Consider the following 21,734-nt stretch of genomic DNA (forward strand, 5'->3'; position numbering starts at 1 on the left):
CTCGCTGAATGCAGTAGTCGTTGCCTATTGAAAGTCATTATTGTTTAGCACCCAGGTCTTTGTGAACTTGTTCAACTGGTGGCTGGGCAGAGTGCCATCCAAATCTACGGACATGAGCACAGACAGCTGAGTCTCTGGGGCCTTACACACATCAGATGTGGGTACTGAGGTCAGGCTTCTCAGCAAGGAGAATCTAAATGACTGTCTGTCCCGAGCATGTGTATCTGTGGTTGAAGGGATATGCCATCATTAATCCAAATCTGGGCCAGATTAAGCTTCTAAAATAAAAAACAGGTCTGCCAGCCACTTGAAGAGGGCTCGGGGCCCGCTTGAGTCGAGTGCATCAGCGGGGAGGGAGGGAGGAGGCCGAGGCGGCTGAGCAAAGTCACCACCCGCTCGCCCCTGTAGCGCTTCTCTCCGTAGGGGCTGAGGTGACCCCACAGCTGCCAAAACAGGGGCCGGGGTGTCCCGCCTTCGTCCCTTCGACTGCAGGCCTCTCCAAGGGCTGGGCGACACTTACGTTTCTGAGGCCAGCCCTCTCTTTGCTGTGACGAGAGCACAGACGTTTCATGCTTTGTTTCTTAATTAGGTTTTCAGCACGGTTCTTGTAACAGCCGGGAGCAGAAGCTTTAGCATTCGGGGAGCGGGATTGCCCGTTTACCAGACAAAAATCTCAGGTTTACCAGCCTGGGCCTGGCTCTCCCTTTTGCCTGGGCGGTGGTCCCACATGGAGCTAATTCAGGCTCGCTCATCTGGCCCTTTGAGAGCTGCTCACCTCCACGGACAGGCAGAGCATACACAGGGGATGAGGCGGCCGCACCAGTGAGGTGGTGCCCACCAGAAAGCCATCATCAAGAGACAGGAGTTGAAAATCTGGGTGGAAGATCACAAAGCCAGAAGTACCAGAAATACTTTAGTAGGGTTGCTGAGAAAGCTAAGCAGAGACAGAGAAAGCTAAATCCCGTAGACTGTATTTGCATAGAGGGAGAAGACACCAGAGCATTAAGCTAAAATGAATAATGAAATTATTCATTGCACAGAGCAATTCAGAGAAATGGAAGGTGACCAAACACTGGGGTTTACCTGTCTCTTGCAGGTCCCAACAACTTGCAGGCACAGATGCTCTGTGGCACCCATAAAAAGATAACGCTGGGAACCTCCTATTCTAAATGCCGTTTTTATACTGTGGGCATTAAATTCCTCGTGGAGTTGCCTTCTGACATGATCCCTTTTACATTTCTTTGTGGACAGTTGCCATATACTATGAAACTAGCTGCTCCTGTCCTCTGCAATGGGTAACTAAGCACCTACAGCATATAAAATATGCCTAACTGAAAAACTGGGAAGCTTTACCGTCGTTATTGGAAAGTGTCATGAGATTTCCCTAGAAAGGTGTGGTAGAAGTGCAAAGAGGGATATGCTGTTATTTTAAAACCTGACAATGCGCTAGTTCCTCCCCCTTTGAAGTCAGTGGCGAAACTGTTTTAGAGGAGCAAGACTGCTTGAATCGGCAAACAAGAGGCAGCCTGGAGGCAGAAGAGGCTTACAGGGAATGGTTTCTGCTGCTTTCCTTGAACACAGAGCTGTTCAGACAGACTGGAGACCTGTCTGCCACTCTCTCCCATTAAGGCTAAGAAATGAATGCTTTTAAAGTTGTTAAATGAATGGGCTGGATCTTACAGCCCTTACTCATCTGAGTACTGCCATTAACTTTAAGAAAATAATCACTTTATTAAGTGCTATTGAGTGGAGTCCTTAAATTGTTAAATTCTAATATTTGACAGAAGTTTTTCCTCGGTAGAAAAATAATATTGACATAATTAAAAGGATGTGAACATTTCATCAGCTGAAGAATGCAAGTTACTTTGGAGCGATACGTAAAACTAGAAGTAGCACAGAGGGCTTAAGTCCGAGTCATGTCTGTAGGTTATTTTTGAACTTTATGAAAAACACACTTTAGCAGTTTATATCCTGACCATTCAACTGTATTCTGGGATTCTGAATTCAAAAACATGCTAACCATGAAAACACAACATTTAAAAATACACTGTCCACTTGGCTGCTTCGCCCTGCTTCAGAGTCTCCCAAGTTTGCTTCGGACAAACTGAGAACTTTGTTGTGGAATGACTGTTTGAATTGGGGTTTCTTAAAATACATGTGGAGCCTTGTAGCTGCTGCGGGGTGTACACAGTGGTGGAGCTGTACTATTTTAAAATCATCTGGCTATTTTACTTCATGTAAGAATATCTGTCAGTTTAGTTATAAGGAATGAGAGGGGTTGATTAAAACAACTCATGAAGCCATTAAACAAAGAGATAAAATGTAGAACATGTGCTGTAGGGTCGTTTTAATTATAATGTATGGGGGATCTGTGGAAACCGGATGGCAGCGGTCTTGTAGCTGAGTTTTAAGCCCCTCTTAGCAGTACCAAAGTCCTGTTACTCAGAGGTGGGTTTTCTTATCTGTAAAGCTAATAGGTCCTTTGGAAATGGTGTTTGGAAGCTACCTTTTGTTGCTACGACTGACCATAGTGTAATTACTATGCTCAAGCGGTTAGATAGATGTGGACTAAAATAGGCAATTATGTATACTAATCAGCTAGTCATTAGATACTAGACTATATAACATCAGAGAAATGTATGCAAAAGCTTTAGTCAAGAAGGGAAGGGGTCAGAGATGTCAAGTGAACAGCCATGAGAATCAAGAGAGAATGGTGAAGAAAAAAGGTAGTGGCAGATTATTTCATTGTCTTGGCAATCTTATTAGGTCGAAAAAACAGTATTGAATATACTGCTGTATGCTGTAAATAGAAACTAAGCTAATTTAGCATATAATCTGGCTTTACACAATAGATATCAGGCAGCCACGTGAATTCAGTAAAAACTGTTCAAACTTCACATTTGCTTTATTCTTATTAACCTAGTTATAGACATCAAGAGTTAGCATAATTAATTCTAGTCCTATCAGAAGAGATTTTAAATCTCTGATGTAAGAGTTCAAACAATTCTCTAGTCACTAGAAATCAGGATAAGGAGCAGTAAGGAAAGAAAACAACACATCTGCCCATGTAAAAATTTTTACAATTCCATCCACTCCTGCCAGAGACAGGGTCGTCAGCTAGGTAGACATTGAGTCTAGTTCAGCTTGGCAGCTCCTGCGTGCCCAATTCAACAAAGTTTGCTTAAGTGTCTGCAATGCTTTTTATGCAACTGAAATATGGCAATTTAGTTAATCCTTTGTCATTGAGTAAAATGGGTTCACCCATAGGAACATCACCACTTCAAAATATCCAGTCATTAAACTGTAACAAAGATTTGTTACCAAAACTCATTGGAAACAGCCAGAAAATGAATTTTTAAGAATGTGACCACTAACAGTGAATTTAATTTTCTGTCTATAATGACTGCAGCAGTTCAAGTCTTGCTCTGTTGCTTGTAAGCATCACTAAAACTGCCCATGAAAACATGACATTTGCTCCTCTTTGCAAACTGTCTTTATTCGTATGTTCCTTTATCAGGAAATTATATGAATGCTGTAACTTTTGCTTTCCAATTTGCATAAAACAAAGACATTTCCAGGATCAATTATATAAAAATGGGAAATAATTCCTTAGAGAGAGGATGGAGGACTTGAAGGAGTTACAGCTTGTTGCTTTTGGCTGTAGCTTGGCATGTGAAGATTCTGGGGATTGTTCCCTAGAGGACTTCAGATGTTGTATGTTATTTTAAGAGACTGGAAGGTGGTAGTTGGGATAGATATCCATCTCCATACTGGCTTATGGGGCACTCTACCAGATAGCCAGGGTAACCATTACACCAGTTTGGCTCCTCAGCATCCCCAGGTAAAGAAAATGTACAAAGGCAACTCATCTGTCATTAAAATGAGGAAAAACTAATTTCTGCTCAAACAGTGTAAGAGAAAGTGTGATTCCCTCTGCTATTAGAAGAGGACCTCTCTGTAGCAGAGAAATCAGTCATTGATCCAACGATGAGACACAGCTTGTCAGCTAATGCTCTCAAGGCAGCTCACCTTGAGGTGAACTTTGGAGGGTCTCTCACAAACTCACCTCAAATTGTCTGAGAGTTAAAAGCTAGAGGAGCAACAAGGGAAGAGCTCTCCCTGATGGGAAATCATGGGCCAGGATGCCAGCCTCTGTTGGGTTGGCATCTGGTTACTTGAAGTTCTCACTTTTGGAAATGAAATTAAGCACTTTCCCATCGCTGTCAGGGAGAGGTTATCTCAGGTTTTTAGCATCATGTGAAGACTTATCCTGTGGTGCGTATTTTCCCTAGGACCAATGGAACCACACATTTTAGGGTAAAAATTAGCCCTTTGCATCTGTCCTATTGGCTTTAGCAGAATTGCTAGTCTGCAAGGAATATGAATTGAGCTCATACAGTGATTTCTAAAATACAAAATGCTAATGACAATATCCTTCCTTAAGGAGAGAATTGAAGATGACTGACCATGTTACCCCTCTCTTTTTCTCTACCTGTTTTACCCCAGTCCTCCGTGATGTCTGTCTGTTTTGCCCGCTTTCACCCAAACCTGGTTGTTGGTGGAACATACTCTGGCCAAATTGTCTTGTGGGATAATCGCAGTCACAGGCGCACTCCGGTTCAAAGAACTCCCTTATCTGCTGCTGCTCACACGGTAAGGATAAAAATCACCTCCTTTCCTTAGAGGAAAAGGTCAGCGGGAAAGTGGAGCTGTCTAATTGTGTCTACAATGCTGTTTGCCACACAGATGAAGACAGTGTGGTCCTTGAAGGGAAAGAAATAGATAAGAGAGATGTACAACCACCTCCTGTAAGTGCTTAACCATCACACTTTGTAGGCCGGGTCAGAAGATTATCCTCCTTTCCAAGGAAGAGGGCAGGATCAATTACAACACTTGAGTGAGGCACCTTTGTGGCAGCACAGTGGGACTGTGACTCTTGCTCTCCATTGCCTGTAAAGACAGCCAGGTCACTATAGGGACTGTGTGTCTGTCAGACCAGCATGGCAGGCAATTTGAATCATTTACTGTTGTCTTGTTGTACATGAATTTCTCTTTTGAACCAGATTAGGCACCTATGGTTGTCTCAGTGGAGTCCTGCAAGTAGAGACTGGTGCCCTTGAAGAGAGTGGGGCAGTTTGCTTCTGTTTTCCAATACAGCAATACATAAACGCCTGTCATGGTCTCCTACTCCAGACAGGGCCATAGGGCAGAGCTTGCACAGTGAGGGGGAGTTTGTTTTGATAAAACGATGTGGAAGAGCATTTTGCTGACACAACAGATACCTGCAGATATAGTGATGGTGGCACAGGGCTCTGGTGATGTCTGGGACATATATAGGCAGAGCAGTAGCACAAAATGCCTGAGAAGGAAGAGAGTTTCTCTGTGATACAAAGATGATGTCTGTGCTAGAAGACTCTCTTACATTACAAAGTACTCATATTGTGCTGGAGGAAGAGACAAGCCTGGACTGCCTGCTAAAGTGTCCTCACTCTGCTATGGTGCTGACCTCCAGTCTGTCCTGCACTAAGATGTTGTGCATTCTTGAGTTCTCCTCTTCCAGAGTTTGGGCTCAGGCAGCCTTTTCATAAGAGCTGGAAGGTGTACTCTGTGGATGGTAAATATATCTCATCTTGGTAGTGGGCTTGGGACCATTCCTGAGTGGGAAGCAGAAAAGAAAATACAGGCTGTAAAGGAGGAGAAAAATGTAATAGTATGATACAATAATGCAGAAAAATGTAGATTTCCTGAAACATAAGAAACTGAACTACATAAAGCACTCTGAGAGATAAGATAATAATCTTGTTCTAGCAGAGGGAAGGATCAGACAAAGTGATAGGTCTTTTGCACCTCCAGCTTTTACAATTCTGCGATTCTTATCTTTGGAATTTGCAGATCAAGGTTCAGCTTTTAGTTGACTGTGACAACATAATCCCCGGAGTTAAAAGACAACTCTAGAAGCCATGCCAGGTGAATTAATGAAAAAGATTCAGTGTGGGGCCAGTATTATGATGGCAAGTCTCTTATATTAAAAAATGACAGGTGTGCACGGGCTCGCTTAGTGGGCCAGGCAGCACAAATATTGTTCCCTAAATTTCCACTATCATGAATGTTGATGTAATAATCTAATGATCTGTGCCATGGGTTGCAACTTCAACATTGCTTTTCATTTCCCTAATGTTTTTGCTCATTTTGTCACCAGTAATGTTCAATCTGCATGAAAAGAAACAGTCTCTCCTGGAATTGCAATTTAGAGATGTAGCAGACCAGAAAACTAGTGGCAAGAAGCTGACTATCACTGAAAATTGAACAACTGGGACTCCAAATCTAGTGGAAAAGAAAAGATTAATGGGAAGTAATTTGTTTACACTCAAAAAACATTTAAGATGAAATTGTTCCTCCTGGAATTATATATTAAACTAGTTTTATTATTGCAATAGAACAACATGTGATGTTTTGCTTTTGACAAATATAAATAAATTACTTTCAGTTGTGGATGCGCACTTTATGTGCTGTCATGGATTGGTATAAATAAGTGTTTACACAGTCTAACATGAGGAAGCATGATGTTTTTAAGGAGTGATCAGATTTTACAATAAAAGAGTGCTTACTTTATGTTCATATATAGGAATCACATAAACTGTAAACAAAGTCTTGGTTGCAAAAGGCTGGCTTGAATCCTAGCTGCTAAGAAAAGAAAAAAAAGGATTAAATTAAGACAACTCTACTGTAGCAATGTTACTTTATGTACTGCTAGATACGTGAGTTGAATAGTCATCTTTTAATTTGAACTTATGCCATATGTGAAAAAGGGATTTTTCTCTTTTCTTTCTCCCACTTTGTTTATTTGAAACAGATAGAGTGTGTTGTTATCACTGACTTATACCTTCCTCAAGTTTAGTATCACTGATTGCTGCCTGGATTCACCAGGAAAGAGAGTTCTACCCACAGCTTACTCACTAATTTCCTTTCACACCCACCACACATCTGCACTTGGGACAACAGGAAATTTTAATTAAGACAAAACCTTTTTGCATGATGATTTCATTTCCAAAATAAATAAAAGCAAGCTGGCAGTGACCCTTTGAAAGGAAGGAGCCTGTTTAGACTTTCTGTTACGTACAGTGGGTTGTCTTTTTCATCCATTTTCCTTACCTCTTTTCATTTCTGCCGTGAGTTTTATTGTGCATGAAATTGATGACTGATAGCCCTGATTAAAGCCAGACCTGGCACACTGAGGTGCTGCTGGAAAGACATGGCTCGCTCTCTCCCCCCCCGCTAAATATTCTACATACTCCACTGCTTGCTTTAGCTTCCTCCCACCCACTCTGTCCCTGTCTGTTTGGACTACTGGAGGTCAAACACCCATGAAAAAATAGGTCTATTCTTATTTCACACATCAGTATGTGCTAATCATGCTTAGCACTGGGGTCATTAGCTCTCACTAAGCAGCAAGAAGGTCCATGTATGAGGATAATAGCACGAGACACATGTGAGGGACAGATTGGGGTCCATTTGATGATCTAAGGAAAGCCAGGTGCCTGACAATCTTGAGAGAAAGAGAAGAATCGGCATCAGAATGGACCTTGCAAATTACTGTTGCGTACAGGTGGCCTCCAAGCACAAGGTACCATTTCAGCAGCAATTGCTGAGTCCATCTTCAGTGTGTGAACACACACACACTATGTATTCAGATGCTGCCCTTTTTGCACTTAGGGAGGGGGCATTTACTGGGCCCGCTCAGGTATCGAACCTGAGAGCTAGCCAGTGCTCTGAGATTTCTGCCTTTCCCTACTGACTGGGTAGGTGACTTGCAGCTGGATCTTAAAGTAGTCTAAAATAAGTGGTAGTTCTGGCATTGCTTTCAGCAGGAGCAAATGCTAGGTTTCTAACCCTACATGGAGTTGGCTTAGAAGCTCTATAGGGATCTCTTGTAAGTTGGTCCTAATTTTCATTAAATAAGGAAAGTTTTAGTGAAAAGTATTTTTTCTTCGTGGAGACGCATGTCTTCTATTCATCAGCAAAAGAGGCAGAGAAATACAATTTTTCTTTGCTTGACATGTATATATGTCTTACCCTTAATTCAGCAGATTCACTTGTACTGGTCAAAGGAAATTAAATCTTATTGTTCAGTCTGACTGATTTTTCACTTTGGAGATTGCTGAACTTGAACCATGCCTCATATGTCACCATCAGATCTCAGATGACTCTTTAGGCTCAAAATGTTACCAGGTTCCTTGGAAAAGGAATAGGCCAAGTTTCATTATTGCATATTAAGTGGAATTCAGCCTCCATGGAAAGACTATGTTATGGTGAACCAGGTGTAACACCCTAAATTTAGTCACTCTACATTTATAATGACAGATTTTGAAAGGTATATTGGCCAGTGCTGGAGAACGCTGATGGACTTGTTCATGTTTTTCAACTGGAGTACATTTGCAAATATTTAGCATGCAAGCCAAATTCTGGAAAAGTTCAAGTTTTAGGCAGCTGTTTTCTTGAATAAAGTTTTCATTTTGATTTCATTTGGACAATTTACCTCTTTCTGCCGGTTATTTTCAGTGTCAAAAGCCATCAGTAGAATGATACATATCCCTGTGGGTGAAATCTCATCCACATAATTCAGTATTTTCACAGCATTACTCAGCTGTGTTGGTTTATTATGAGGAAAATGAAACTTTGAAAACATTTCCACCTCCATAATGTGCCTCTTAAAATTTAAATGTAAAAAAAAAAAAAAAATCCTATCTGGCAAAAGCTGAGTCTTGTATTCTCCAGGTATTATGTGACTACTTAATTGTTCTTTAAAACAACATATGCGACATGAGAAATTTGTTTGTGAAGAAGTGAGAATGGCTCTCTGATTTCCAGTGTTAATGTGTTTTCAGCATCCTGTGTATTGTGTGAATGTAGTTGGAACACAGAATGCGCACAATCTCATCACCGTCTCTACGGATGGCAAAATGTGCTCCTGGAGCCTGGACATGCTCTCAACTCCACAGGTGGGTTTGTTTTCACCTATACAGGGAAAAAAAGCACCTTCGGTAGAGCAGGATACCTGCTTAATGGAACATAGCTCCTAAAAGCCAAAACCTCACGTCCTATACAAACTAAAACCAATGGATGCACTTGAAAGAGTACAGCTTGCTTCCAGCAGTCTCTGCTAAGAGCCAAAACCCATTTCCTTTACCACAAATCATGTAATTATTGTAATACGTTAATACATAGGTCAGTTTCAAGTGAAAATGAAATAATCCATTTTAAAGCACGGTAATTACAGAAGTCGCCTGTGGTATAAATTGTACTTACTCTACAGCATTGTTTAACAAATATGGACTAGATTGCACTGCTGCTGAACACACCCTAGGCACTACGGGTTTCCAAGGCACACAGTCAGAAAGCTTACTTTGCTGCCTGCCTTCAGTAGCCAAAGGAACAAACAATGCAAATCAAAAGTTTGAGAACTAATTTCCCCCCTCTGGAATGTTTGCTACTATTGTCTCCCCCCCACCCCACCCCCCTTCTTTGTACCAGGAATGAAAGAAAACCCGGGAAAATTGTCCAAACCACTAGTGATTATAATAATGGAAACTAAACAAAGAATCTGATGCTGAAAAAGGTCTATGGAAAGCATCTTTTAAGTGTTATCTTCTGGAGTAGTACATTTTCTATTCCAATGCATCACTCAGTTTTTATACATAATTTCATAGAAAAAAAAATTAATATAATTTTTGCTAAGCATCATAGGATCTGATCTTGTCTCAAAATGCTGCGTAGAAACTCCTCTTAATGATTCAATTAACCATCCATTAATCATGCATTAATGTGCAATTACTATAGAATTACTTGCTTTTCAGTGTTGACACAAGAGGTGGGACTCCTCTATCCTAACCTTAGCCACCTAAAAGTTAGGTCTGTGTCAAGTCTAAGCTAGTAATTTGAGTTCCCTTTACAGTTTATGTAGAGAAAGACTGGGCATTTCTGGAGGACGACTCCTGCTATCTCAGTGTGAAATATTATTTCAGATACCCACCGTGGGGTACAGAACTGTCAAATCCTGGGATGGAAGGGGCTTCTGGAAGTCATCCCATCTACTCCCCTACTCAAAGTGAGGCCAACTTCAAAGTTAGATCATGTTGTTCGCTCATCTAAGGCAACAGTATGGGTCTGATAGTTGTGTCCTGGGACTATAAGAAACCAATACGCTTATGGAATAGAAGTGGAGGCATCTAAAATGGCCCAGATGTCTATGTTTAGGCACCTGAATCCCTTCCCCAGTTTCTCACTTCACATCAAGAAGATAAATCCCACCCTTATGTATTCACTTACTGGAATACTAAATTTTGAAGTAGACATTTGTGAACATCTCAGTTCCAGTACTTCATCACTCAGATGGAATTTCCCTGCTCCAAAACCGGCTTTCAACAAGGATAGGAACACACCCCACATTACACTGAAGTTTGGCACATGGCTTTTGGTGATCTAGAAAAGAAAGGCACAGGACTTGACGTCAAGCTACATGCCATAGCTTTAAATTGGGAGGAGTAGAGTGTTGCTGATGTATGTCAGTCTGAAACTTTCTGAAGACACAGATCCAGAACACTCTTGTGTGAACACTCTTGTACAGCCACGGCGTAGGTGCTGGGAGGAGAGAGTCCACCGCAGCATCTGGCTGCTTCTCCACACGGACACTAAATGATGATCTCACCCCAGAAGATTTTCACAGAAATATATGGTCCACAGGTGCTCTGCCAATGCATTTTCCAGGTCTTGTTTTGCCTTTTTAATAGAATCAAATGTATTTCAAAGAAAAGTATAAACCAAGCAAATGTATTTCTCTATGGATTTGCAGCCCTCTCCTCTCACAGGGATGCCCATTTTCTTTAGCTACGGCAAAAACCCCTCCTGAGAAAAACGCTACAGGCTTTGGCCCTAGAAGAATAGCAGCTTAGACATTTTAAACACAGAAAACATACCCACTTAAATAGCTAAAAATGAAAATTGCTAAATCATTCAGCCCCTTTGTGGATTCTTGGGTTACACCATTTAGGCTGAACAACTAGAAAGTTTTGCAAAATCTGCTCAAAGTGTGCGCATCTTGCAACAGCCAGAAACTGTTCATGCTGGTTGTACTTGCAATAGCAAAAATGGGCATGCTGATTTACTTTTAAATATAGCTACCAAATGAAGAAAGAAATATGCTTGCTGGTTTGTAGCTTATGGTTACCTCAGAAAATCCCTGAAAAGCAATACTTAGAATGGTGGTAGTGACAGGAACCCAACTTTTAAATTTTGTTCTGCAAAGGGACAATTGGCACAGTCTGATAAATGCCTCAGGTGCACACAATATTACACATGTTTCCTGACAAACAATTGATTTCAAAAATGTTTGTAAATAGAAGGGTATTGCATGTTTTATTAGAGCCTGGGGCTGGCAAGTGTAACCATTAAGGTATTACCTTTAGTTTCTGCACCATTAGATTTTAAATTCTCACCTGTCATCTCCGCCTGATTTAAGATATTGTAGCAAAGACTAGTGCCTTCCAGCTGCTCTCAAACATGTGACAGACAGCGGCGGGGATGGCAGGAGCAGTGCATCCTAGTTTGTGACATTGCATCTTCTCACAATGTCCTATGTAGAAACCGAAGTCCTGCAGCTGGGTCAAATGATTTCTTCTTCCCCTCCTGCTACCCTGTGTAAGCTTTAGAAAATAATTAGAAAAAAAAAAGCCCAACAGCCAAACAAAAAGGATGATTGCAGAATAATAATGAAGACCTGTTTTGGTAGGAGAGCATGGAGCTGGTGTACAATAAGTCCAAACCAGTGGCGGTTACAGGAATGGCTTTCCCAACTGGAGATGTCAACAACTTTGTCGTTGGCAGCGAAGAGGGAACAGTCTACACAGCCTGTCGTCATGGAAGGTGATGTTCAGCATTTTGTACTTAAATAACATTGTGTACCTGCATTGGTGTGAGGTAGCCAAGTGTGTGGAGAGTGTTTCATGTTTTTTCTTTTGGATCAATGGTGTCTGTACTGTTCTTCGCTCAACTAGGACAGGAGTCACCTGACTTTGAGCATCTATGCTACAGCCTGTTATACTGGGGTAGTTGCCCCAGGATCCCTGCATAGTTGGTGGGAAGGAACGACTGCTCTTAGGGTTTTATTTCCTTTACCTTTTTCAGACATCTGCCTGAAGAAGAGATGACTGGGACCTCAGAAATGCCTCTTTCTCACCCATGAGGTGAGACGGAGGTCTAGACAGCTAGCTGAGATGTAGGTATCTGTGTCTGGGCAGGTTGATTCAGGCCCTAGGAGACAGTTTTGTTGCAGGGTAATCAGGCCTAAACCACTCATAAGGGATGGTAATCCGCTTTATTTTTTACCATCCTCAGGTCCATTTTCAGTCTCCACAGGGATATATCGGAGAAAAGCCACCATGGGCACACATGCATGTGAGAAACAGAGCACGCATGTCCCAGTGCACAGCCATCCAGCGCTGGGTATTCCCGCACAGCACTGCAGGCTGTGTCTGTGCAGCCAGGCTAGAGACTGAGCCCTGCTGGCCCCTGCTCTCAGAGGGCAGTTTGGACATGCCCACCCTCTCCAGGAGGGCGAGAGGTTTTGTTGTACAGCCAGGAGCCGTGCCACACCGTTTGCCCCCAGGCTGCCACCTGGTTTATTTGCTAACACAGACGTAGCCGCAGTGTGCCACACGGGTACACAAGCTCTGGCTGACCCGCTCCCAGGACTGGTACTCTGTGCTCTTTCACACATGGTGGTCATATCCCTTCCTTGCATAACCCAGGCTGTAGTTTAATACTGCAAGTTCCTTATTTTGCACCCTGTAAATCTGCAGAATTCTAGCGTGATCCGACAGCTTCTAGTAGTAGTTTCATCCTCTAGGATGCTTGAAAGGCTTTTGTAAAGAACAAACTTTTTTCACTGATAGATTTAAAGCTCACCCCCACACTTCAGTAGTTTGCAATATTCTCTGAATTCATATTTTATCATATTCTGTGTTTCTGTTGACCAAATAGACATGGATACACTAGTTTAAGATTGTAAGGCTTCTATTAGACATTCCTAATGTTGTATAAATACTGTTTTACATGTATTTTGTTCAATATAATTTTTAATTTAAAGTACCTTTATTTTAGCCTGACTGCTGACAGTGTTGCAAAATTGTGTATATTTAGGCATTGTACTGATAGGCTGTGTGGCGGCTGATGGTTTGAATTAGTCTTAGGCTGCTAGGATAAATGAAGCATGCCCAAGGGCATTTCTCACTTCTGATCTTTCAGACATGCCTGGTTTGTTCTTCACAAGAGAAGGAAGGTGCCATATCCTCTTGTTAGCCCACCCTTTTAGCAAACCTTCTGCTGTCCATTGACAAATGCACTCCTTTTCTGCTCCTGCCTGTCTTTCCTAGAGCTTTTTGCTATCATTCCCATTTTATTTCCAGAGGCTCCTGTGTCCTTCAGCCCAGCACAGTGGAGAGCCATATGTTATTCTTGAAGCAGCTGTGTCAAAGCACAGCAGATATACACAAGGTGTTTTCAGTGCTCCAGAACTCCCCTTATGCAGCCAACTACATGGTAGACGGATAGGCATAAAATAAGAGGTGTGCTTTGTACTCAGCACTGCAGAGGCACTGCAGAACTCAGTCCCTGCTCCAGCACATGCTGCAAGGTCTGGCAGGAGAGCCTAAGTGAGGCCACACTGCCATGGTCAACAGGAGAGGTGAGGGGACACCATGCTAGCAATATGAGGGACCAATTTCCTCCAGTGCAGCTCCTGATCTCTTTGGGTACGCTGTATCCACACTGGCACAGGGCTGGCAGCCTTGTCAGAGCTGTGGCTATTTTTAATGTATTTTCTTCCAGTGGTAATTTTTCTATAATGTAACTAAAAGGGTAATTTCATAATTCCCCTGCTCTGACACACATGATTCCCTGCACAGCACTGACAACTGATCTGGTGTCATTTGCTTCCAGGAAAAAGAAAACTGTGCACATTCTCTCTTACACAGCATTGTATTTTTCCTTCCTAATAGCTATTCTAGCCTCAGGCCAATGAAATGCACATCTCCCCTTGTTCAAAGTAATGACTGTATGATACCTGATGACAGGAACAGTTCCTTCACTTTTTGTGAGAAAGGATTTGCTTCCTAGTGACCTGACTGATGCTGTGGAAAGTTATTTTAGATATTTAAGAGAAAAAGAATTGCTCATGATAAGTCATTAACGTATTTGCATTTTTATTTTAATGTTATTCCTTGTGATAATGGCTTACTCAGAGGCATAAGCTATAGTATAATTATAATTTAGAATTATTTTATAATTATACATAAATGTTATTTCAAGCTACAGTAGTAGACAGTGTATGTAAAAGTAAGTAAGGCAAGTCTTCAGAAGTAAGAGAAAGTCTCCCTGTGCTGGATCCTAAGCATTAATTGTGCCCACAGGAGTAAACCTCTGCAGGCAAAGGCCTTACTGAAAGGAGAGAGATTTACAGATTAAATGGAACTTTAAAAGGAAACAGGAACCTAAGAGTACAGAAAAATTATGTTAAATCACCAGATGTTAAATCATTCTCTGAATGCAAATGTCTGTTCTTCCTGCAGTAAAGCTGGCATTGGTGAAATTTTTGAAGGCCACCAAGGACCCGTCACAGGAATCAATTGTCACATGGCAGTGGGTCCAATTGACTTTTCCCATCTCTTTGTCACATCATCATTTGACTGGACAGTCAAGTTGTGGACCACAAAGGTGAGAAATCCGAGCTGGGGTGGGATGGGTAATGCTACTTGTGAAAATGCTGTTGTCAGAAATATTTCAATATTTTCAAGTCCTAAGAATCAATTAATTGAAAGGCTGTGCTTAGAATAGGCATAGTGATAAAATTGTAAGTAAAATATATACCTAGTGTAACTGTGTCAACCATATTTGCCCTGGAGCGTACCATGCCCTTTAAAGGTAGCTTCACCTGGCCAGCACTTCAGTATTAACCCTAGTGCTGAGCAATTTCACTAGGCAAGGAGATTAGGATATCTTGTACTGCAAGTCATCAAACAATCCATCCAGCACTCCCTGTGCAGGCTAAGTTGCAAGGCTAGGAGTATGCACCATGGCAGTGCAGCAGCAGGAACACTTTCTTCTGATGAAGCAACAGGGGAAGCACACGTACGACTTAATGCAATCAGTATCACTTGTGAATTTCATTGCTGTATGAGGTTGTGATAGCCAAAAAGTATAAATTGTCCCAATGACATTAGACACTGATGGCTGGAAGCAGGGAGGAAATACATGCTGGAACTTAACATTCATGACCACCATGGATCTGTTGCTGACTACTCTATGGACTTGTCCCCATGACCTCTTACAGGGAGAGCACTATGAACAGCAGAAATTAATAGACAGTCCTGTGAAGCTTTGAAACCTCAACACCCCATAGAACTGTATGGATATAGAGTAATGACAGCATGAGTGGAAACTGTGGGACAGACTAAACAGACCAACCTGTTTCATTGCACAGGCTGAGTAAAACAGGAGAATGGGAGGTAAAATCCTAATTGTATAAGTCATCCAAACAGTTATTTTTTCCATACACCAGAGTAGAGAACTTCCTTCCAAATGCCAGGCTTTTGTCTTAACTGTGTTTTTATGCCTGCATTTGATTCACATCTTGAGCTGCACCTGGCAGAGTTCCAGTACTGGAAGCTGATTCCAGTCAGGAAGTATCTCAGCGTGTGTTCCTCCAAGACATCAGGGCTTGGAGATGCTAGGACAGAGGCACAGCAAATGTAAATACAAAAGTGATCAGAAGGGCTTATGTGACAGCCTTGTGCTGGAAACAGAAGCACGGTTACCTAGATAATCACTTGAATCAGCTTCCACAGTAGCTTCACAATGCATTTGTTAATGGCCTGCTCCAATGTGCATGCTAATTAACAGGTATCTTTTCCTGATCAACAGTGACCACAGCTGACGGTTTTGTCTTGAGTGTTATATTTTAGGAAACTCATTATAATAAAGGTGCATGATTTACCTAATTCACATGTAACCGTATACTTCCATGGATCCAGCCTTAACCAATGCAGAAGTGGTCCAGGGGAGCGGTCGTGGGCAGGCTGGAATGGGTCTGGAATGGGTCCTAGGTGGTAAACATTAGAAAGGGCTGCAGGATAACCAAGTGATGGAGAGCTTAGGTGTTAGCTGGTTGGGGCTGGCTAGGCTGTTTGGTGTCTGAGGTAAGGGAGTCCTGGACAGTGGTAACTGGTGGCAAGGGAATATTGAAGGGTTGAAGTTGAAGCTGAGTAAGGGGAAAAGAATTTGTGAGGACTGGGGGGAAAGATGAAAGTCAGGTACTGAATTCCAAACATACATGTCCAGAAAAGTCTGGGATGAGTATCTGACCCTCAGCTTGAGGTTGAATATGGCAATAAGGGTCTCATCCATCTGCAGCTTAAATGAAATTATATTAAGGGATAATAAGGCCTGTTTTTTTTATTTTAAACTCCTAAGATTTTAGAAGTTAGCAGTAACACTAACACAGTATATTTTGGCCACAAAGACACTGCATTTAGCAGTACACGGTTATCTTTGTGGAAGAATTCAGTGCCAAAATGGTTAGGTCAGGTTCTGTTCAATACACAATCAGTTTTCAAAGAATCAAACCATTTAATATCTATCAAGCTGTGGCTCATCTGGCAAGAGGGGCTTCCTGAGAAAGCTGTCTGACCTAGCTGATGTGAGCTGTGACATGCATGTGACACACCACAGCACCACCCAGAGCTGGAAGGTGTGTCGCTGTATTGGATCACTTGCTTTCTTCTGGAGCAGGTTTGAGCAGCAGCAGCCCCAGGCTGCCAGCCACTGCCCTGTGAAGACATCCTCTGAGACACTAGACAAGTTCTTGAAATGTGATGAATGTTTTCTTTTTCTTCCAATTTGACTCTGGCAGAAGTTTCCTTCCATACTGCCTGGATAATTCTCTTGGCTGGAGCTATTAGATATTTAGGGCTCTCTTTGTTCAGTTCCCATAGTCAGGGCCTGCTCAATCAGTGGGCTTTGAATAAACCCATCAGCACGTTTGATTCTCTGAAAAAAATAGTGGATTGATAGGAAGCATTGAGTGATACTGCTGGTTTATGAAAGTTTACTCAGAATTGTTTTATTCCTTTGGTTTCTTATTTGTAAATTTAATCTATCAGCATCCAATGCCATATTGCTTTCCTGCTTCTACCAGTGTTGTCTACTTAATCCTGTGCACATTATACTCTTTGGTCATGAAATTCAATTCCTTTCTGTTTCACAGATCCAGAGTCAATGTCCAATTGTAAAGTGAACCATGAAGGCCCTGTGTTTATATTGTCTATTGATGTTGTGTAGCACCCTGGGGTGCTTACGAGAAAGGCACTTTCATAGCAGGCATTTGACTGATGGATTGAAAGCACCATCTCCCTTAAAAACTCTGGCTTGACATTTTATAATCCGTTTTTGTGGTTAACACATTTTCTCTCCAAAGGCAGTTCAACCAGGTGACTGAGAATAAGGTTTTCACTAACGGAAGAATGAAGGTTTTGTAGATAACACTAATACAACGTTCATATTATCACCCATCACATTAGCCAATAATTAGATCCCTGGGTGAATAGTAAGCAAGCAGAAGTAACAGGAAAAGAAAAGGAATTTGCAAAGGTAGATAGTCACTTGATAGCCAGGGCATTACCCGGTTCCTGATGAAGTCAATAGGGCTTTCAACTTGAATTCATGCTACACCATGTGAGCAAGTCTTGGATGCAGAGCTGTCAAAGGGAAGTCCTGATGTGAAGTGTCTGTGCAGCATTGCCCTTAATTAGGTATTGTCTGTATGATGCTTTGAAGAGGCAAAGTGCTAAGTGGAAATGCTAAGTGTTGTTAATTAATTAAGCACTAATCCTCATGAACAAATAGCATGAGGTTAAATAATGAAATTTAAGTATTGTTATTATTATAGCAATTGCTGTTTGGAGTGCAAATTTTTAGATATTGTGTCAAGGGACAGGAGCTAGCTTGGCATTGTTAAAGTGTAGCAAAACAAGCTAGTTTCAGCTAAAGCCTAGAAGATGGCTTGTTTCTGCTGAGGTAGTTAATAAAAGTCTGGGTAGAGAGCTGGATTTTGTTAGCTCTTTCATCCTAAGCTTGTCTCCTTCATCTCTTATCCTTATTGAGGCGAGGTGCTAATGACTGTTTTTTTCCTCTTGCATTTATGCCTAGGTCATGCTCAGATGGCCAGCTGACTAGAAAAGAGATTGGAATAGCTGTAACAGCATTGCTGTATCCCCATCTATGCTTATCTCCCTTTTTGCCTAATGTTAAGTAATGGTGGTGAGTGCCATAATCAGAAGGAGAGACAGAGGTGAGCAGCCTGGTAGTAGGACCACCACATAAACATTAGCAAGGACTAACTGAGCCAGAGGACGTGTGTGCCTTCAGTGACAGACTACCTACTTTTTTGATCATGCTCAGTTTTGCCTTACTAGCATGTGCATCAATGGTAGCTCCTTCCTAGTCCCTCTCCTTTGTCTTCTCTTTTGTATGTTCTTCACATGCTGCTCTTCTCTTTTGGTGTCCTGTGTTGTTCCAGTCTGCAGTCTGTTGTGATTTTTGAGAAACCACATTTTAAACAGCAAAAATTCACATTTCTATGCTATGTGCATTCACGTACATTTCTGTACCTTCAATATCTTATGCCCATCTCTTTGCTGATTATCTTGGTATGACCCAGTCCTCCAGACTCCTGGAGTAAATTATTTTACCTTCCACTTTCATACCTTCCTATCAGCATGTAACTTCAAATGCCACTGGTTTAATTTGATCTAGAGGTTGAACACCATCTCCTCAGAGGTCAAGCTGAAGCCTATCACTAGAACAATGTAAAGAAGCAGGTGGTGGTGGTGGTGGTGGTGCTAAAGACAGGTCCCTCTATCCCCCCAGTCCCCTTCCCCAAAAGCCTGACTGACAGGATCTGGTAGGATCAACTCGATAGACCAAACTTACTGTGATGGAAAATGGTGTAGCAGAATGAATCAGAGCAGTATGTGATTGTGTGGATCAGTCACCAAGAAAACAATGCACTCACAAATGGGCAATTTTTAAAGTTTACTAAAATAACAGGGTTGGGTCGTCACTTTTTTTAAGATTAAGAACTTACTATTTTTTACATTACAAATACCATGTATCAAGGTATCTGGCTACTGGCTCAGATTTTTCTCTGGTATAATTTCAGTCACTTTAAGTGGGTGAGTGAGAGCCTCTTGTATTATAGATAGCATTGCCTGAAGTTAAAGATCCAAATAGAAATGTAGTCAAACGTAGTCATGATAAAAGGACAGTAAACTTAGTGAACTATTACAACAACTTGGTGAATTCTCCCTCATGAAAATTGTTTTAACTGTAATTGGAAGTGCTGGAGTGAATGACTTGATTTAGTGAAGTCCTGTGGCAGGTGATTAGAGTGGATCACAGGTCAGAGACACTGATGTTAGTGGTTAATGGTATAAAGCATTCCTCTGCCTTATGGAAGATGTTCCTGTTCCAGTGAATATGCAGTTATTTATGAAGAGTGTAGGAGCTCCACGAGAGTATCCTGTAAGCCAGTGGTTTGGGCACCAGGCCATGCTGCAAAGGTGTCTTCCCTAAGGGGAGGAAGTGCTGTGATCATCTTGCCATTTTGCTCTGAGCTGTATCTTGTGCCTATGAACAACTCTGGTTTCACTGAAAGTAAGATCTTCTCAGACTAAAGCTTTGATTTTAATGTGCTGACGCTTCCTGATGAAAACCAGTTTTGTCCACTTGGGGCCAGCCCTACTTCTCCAGTTTGAAACAGGATCAGACAGGTCTCCAACAGCGAAATGGACTGGTGAAATGCAGAGGTTACTCATGTACCTTATCTCGCATACACTTAAGTGTAGATGAGAGCTGGACTTAGTGAAATTTAGAAAGTATCACTACTTTCAGTCTTGAACCTGTTCATTCTTGATGGTATTTTCTAAGCTTTCTTAAATCTTTTGGGCTATATTCAGTCTTCTCACATTAGCACATGAGGCATTTTAGATGACTCTTACTGCATATGAAGTTGGATCCTCCTGGATCCTCTATTATTTAGGGCTTCCATACTTTGGTTTCTTATGCAGCCACTGGAAAGAAGTAATTGCAATGCATAACATTAGGTATCTTTTGGAGGTACCACCATTACTTCTTCCCACCACCAACTATACAGGAGCCCAAGTCTGGCAGATAATCAGTTGTTGTAGCTTTTGATGGCTTTCTTGCATCTGGACAGCCTCAGGTCATATCTAAACTAGCATATGCAGCAGCACTTCTGAGCTCCTGGGTCTGTCTTCTTATTCTGGCTTCTCCCAAATAACTACCAGGAAGCAATCAGCCTCTTTACCCATGCCACACACAGACAGCTATACCTTGATTCTGCAGCCAGAAAAGCTAAGATACAAGCAGAAGAAAGCCAGGGTGTGCTCTGACCAGATGCTAAATCAAACTATAGGGGTGTCAGGACCTCTGGCTTTCTGCACCTACCACCCCACTGAATCTGGATGCAATCCGCATATGTCTCTAGTGCCGTGGTGGGTGATCTCAAAAGGACCCAGAGAGTTTAGGGAGGCTAAAAAGAAATAACATCAAGAAGAAATAGAGGAAAAGAAACAATATACTGTGAGGGAGACCAAAACTAGTCTATTTTGGGAGTAAGTGGACTGAATACAGACAGTTCTCCCTATTTTCTCCTCTCTGTGGAATCCTTTACTACTCCTCTCTCCCATTGATTCTGGTGGGGCTCAAATGTCTATCTCAGGGGATGATTTCACTCCTCTTATTTTGGATACCTGGCTAGAATGGTCCCCCTCACTGCTGCATCACAACACGAAGCTCCTTCTTGACTCTGCTCATAGGGCAATCACCTTCCTTTGACAACATTCCATTTCCAGCACAGGCTTTTCTCTTTGATAAAAGCAATTAAAATGATTAATCTGATTAATCACTGTCCAAATGCTAATTTTATCTGATTATAGGTAAAGACAAAGGGTGATAAAATAGCATGCTGGATTTCATGGAAACGGTCTCTCTGTGGTGCGAGTTCAGAATTTTGAGTTTTGTCCAAAAACAAGGCAATGAATGAATTTGCTTCAGAGCTCACTTTCTGTCAAAAGGCCAAGCTGACTTGGGGAAGAGGGTGGAGCTGCCTGTTCAGACAGGATTTTTTTAGTTTTTGCCCTTTACCTCTGGAGCCAGAGGTCTGGCTCTCATCCAGCTGTACAAAAAAGAAGATTATGGTATTTTCTAGGTAATTTTAAAGAGCAAAACCAAAGTGAAGTCAGGTGGCTTGAAATCAGCCCCAAGTTCTTCACATGAAATGTTTCTCATGATTTTGGTTTTCGGTGTAGCCATATTTGAAAAGTGATAGGAAAATATTCTTCAGCTGGCCAACATACTTCATTTACTCAGGCAAACCATGCTTCTCCTTTGTGAAACATTTTGTGAAGAATGGCACACACACACATAAAAATAAAATGGTCATCTAAAATACTGAGGCTGTTCTGAAAAACTCAGTGGGCTAAACTCTATTTCAGAAAACCCTAACATAAATCCAGCTGTAGCAATGAAAGCTTTATTTGCACATGGAAAGCAGAATTGGATTTCAGGAGCTCATATAATCTGTACAAAACAAAGTCATCATTCCT

The 21,734-nt window shown here is 41.7% G+C and overlaps 1 protein-coding gene across 4 annotated transcripts in view; it reads left to right on the plus strand.

The window, feature by feature from the left end:
* Positions 1 to 21,734, plus strand: part of DYNC1I1 (dynein cytoplasmic 1 intermediate chain 1) — a 200,011-nt gene that overhangs the window by 143,875 nt on the left and 34,402 nt on the right. For all 4 annotated transcript variants that reach the window (XM_075049642.1, XM_075049666.1, XM_075049659.1 and 1 more), the window contains 4 exons: positions 4,507 to 4,653; positions 8,886 to 8,999; positions 11,786 to 11,919; positions 14,622 to 14,766. In XM_075049642.1, the coding sequence (XP_074905743.1) occupies positions 4,507 to 4,653; positions 8,886 to 8,999; positions 11,786 to 11,919; positions 14,622 to 14,766 (540 nt within the window). The remainder of the gene's footprint in view (positions 1 to 4,506; positions 4,654 to 8,885; positions 9,000 to 11,785; positions 11,920 to 14,621; positions 14,767 to 21,734) is intronic.

Source organism: Buteo buteo, chromosome 2, assembly GCF_964188355.1.
Source record: "Buteo buteo chromosome 2, bButBut1.hap1.1, whole genome shotgun sequence".
Classification (NCBI taxonomy): domain Eukaryota; kingdom Metazoa; phylum Chordata; class Aves; order Accipitriformes; family Accipitridae; genus Buteo; species Buteo buteo.